Source organism: Oncorhynchus clarkii, chromosome 24 (assembly GCF_045791955.1).
Source record: "Oncorhynchus clarkii lewisi isolate Uvic-CL-2024 chromosome 24, UVic_Ocla_1.0, whole genome shotgun sequence".
In the NCBI taxonomy this organism is placed as follows: Eukaryota; Metazoa; Chordata; class Actinopteri; order Salmoniformes; family Salmonidae; genus Oncorhynchus; species Oncorhynchus clarkii.
In genome coordinates, this window is record NC_092170.1 from 33,692,025 (window position 1) to 33,694,524 (window position 2,500).

Below are 2,500 nucleotides of genomic sequence, written 5' to 3' on the forward strand. Positions count from 1 at the left end.
CACCAGGGAGAGAACATCCTTATTACAGTGCTGTGATAATTCACCTTGGATTCATATAATCAACAACACACCTTCTACTATATGTCTTTTCAATTATGCATTCTCCCTACAAGGGAAGAAATGGAATGAGAGAATTAAGAGAAAGACAAAGTGAACAATAGAGAGGGGAGAAATAGGTGAAGAAAGGATTAGAGAAACCAGACAGAAAAACAGGAGTGAGAGAGAGAAAAAGAGAGAGAGGAGAGAGAGAGAGTGAGAGAGGAAGAGAGAGAGAGAGAGCGGAAGAGAGAGAGAGAAGGAGAAAGAGTGAGAGAGAAAGAGCGAGAGAGAGAAAGAGAGAGAGGAGAGAGAGAGGAGTAAGAGAGAGAAGGAGAAAGAGTGAGAGAGAAAGAGCGAGAAATAGAAAGAGAGAGATAAGAGAGTGTGAGAGAGGAAGAGAGAGAGAGAAGGAGAAAGAGTGAGAGACAAAGAGTGAGAAATAGAAAGAGAGAAATAGGAGAGAGTGTGAGAGGAAGAGAGAGAGAGAAAGAGAAAGAGTGAGAGAGAAAGAGTGAGAGAGAGAAAGTAAGAGTGCGAGAGGGAGAGCGAGAAAGTAAGAGTACGAGAGGGAGAGAGAGGGAGAGAGAGAAAGTGAGATTGCGAGAGGGAGAGAGAGAGAGAGACAGAGGAACAGATAAATACATTATCTCCACTCAGCTAGAACAGATCTCTGATTGGCCACGACTGGGAATGTTTGGAATTATTCAAAGAGAATGAACTGTGGGATTGGTAATGACTCATTCTGTAAAAATGTGCTTACGGAGCGAGAACACACACATGTACAGCACAGTCGCTGGAATCAGAACACACAGACACAAGCACACACCACTGATATGGTCAGTGAGCAGCCTGGTTTTAGAAAATGTACAAAGTAGATTAGTCATCAACTGATTGCAGCCACTGCTCCAATGTGAGTACCAGCAGGCAGCTGGAGGAAATATGACTGAATCATGAGAGAAATTAAGCACAGTAGATGAGAAGGAGCGATAACAACATGGGACTATTTAGGAGACAGACAGCAGGCGACAGCTATTATTTAGATAGGGGTCGGAGACAACGCTGGGACGGGGGCTAGAGGTTAAATGTTTACAAGTGTGAAAGACAAAATGGGTTAGGGCAAGGGTAAAGTAGATTTACCAACCCTGGGTTAGAGAACCATGTTAAAGATGAGCTAGTCTTCTACATCAGCCTGAGAGATCAGGATCACATTTCGGGTTCTTTAGGCCAGTGTTTTCTTATCCTGCTCCTGGGGACCCAGGGTGCATTTGGTTTTTTGCCCCAGCACTACACACCTGATTCCACTAATCAAAGGTTTGATGATGAGTTGATTAGTGGAATCAGGAATCAAAATCAAAAACTACAACTACAACAATCAGGAATCAAAAACTACAACGTATCCCTTTGTGTCCCCAGGATCAGGATGAAGAAATACTGCTTTAGGCACATCTCCTGGTGATGGAGAACTGCAAATTATGCAATGGGTTGAAATGTCTTGTCTGTCTAATTAAAAAGTACTTTGACAGTATCTAACCATGTAGATGGTTGTTTAGTAAGATCTAACTCTCCTAAATCAAAAGATAAGTACATGTAACCTTTATTTAACTAGACAGGTCGGTTAAGAACAAATTCTTATTTACAATGACGGCCTACACCGGCGACCCTGGGCCAATTGTGCGCAGCCCAATGGGACTCCCAATCATGGCCGGTTGTAATACAGCCTGGATTTGAACCAGGGTGTCTGTAGTGACGCCTCTAGTACTGAGATACAGTGCCTTGGACCTCTGCACCACTCGGGAGCCCAAGTATAGCTACATCAAACTCTAAAGATAAGGAAATAAAAGTATACATTTCCAAAATCCATCAATATATCCCTCCATCCATTCCTCCCTCCCTCCATCCCCTTCCTCTCTCCATCCTTACCCCATAGACCAGTTCTCCCACCATGCCATTCCAGATCTTGGTCTCGGGGTCTCTGGCTCCGTACTTGCCGTCAGGGACGATGGCAATCTTGTACTTGATGCCGATGTGTTTGGCGATCTCTGAGGCCAAGTCCACGCAGTAGCCCTCGAACTGGTCATTCCCCTCAAACATCTCCCAGTTCTTCTTCAGCATCACATACGGACCTTCCTACATCCACAAACACACCAATCAGAGACAGAGAGGGTGGTGCGGGGAGGTCAAACTGACCAATGAACTCACACTGACCACTGACTAACAAATCAGGGGCCTATTTTGGAGAGGGAGGAGCCTTTTGGAATGACATTCAGGCGGCGCCAAAGCCTCCACTGGATGACAGTATCACAGTGATTGAGACAGAACATACATTTTATGGCAACCAAAGAAAATATTACAGGGCGTTTTAAAAGGCCACTGTGTGAGGAGCACTGTTGTATATCATCATAGTCTGTGACTGGTGCCAAGTTTATGTACTCTGTCTTCCCTCTAAGACAAAGCACCTCCT

The 2,500-nt window shown here is 44.6% G+C and overlaps 1 protein-coding gene across 1 annotated transcript in view; it reads right to left on the minus strand.

The window, feature by feature from the left end:
• Nucleotides 1–2,500, minus strand: part of LOC139382359 (glutamate receptor 4-like) — a 174,358-nt gene that overhangs the window by 58,012 nt on the left and 113,846 nt on the right. Inside the window, exon 11 of the mRNA XM_071126341.1 lies at nucleotides 1,960–2,166. Within this exon, the coding sequence (XP_070982442.1) occupies nucleotides 1,960–2,166 (207 nt within the window). The remainder of the gene's footprint in view (nucleotides 1–1,959; nucleotides 2,167–2,500) is intronic.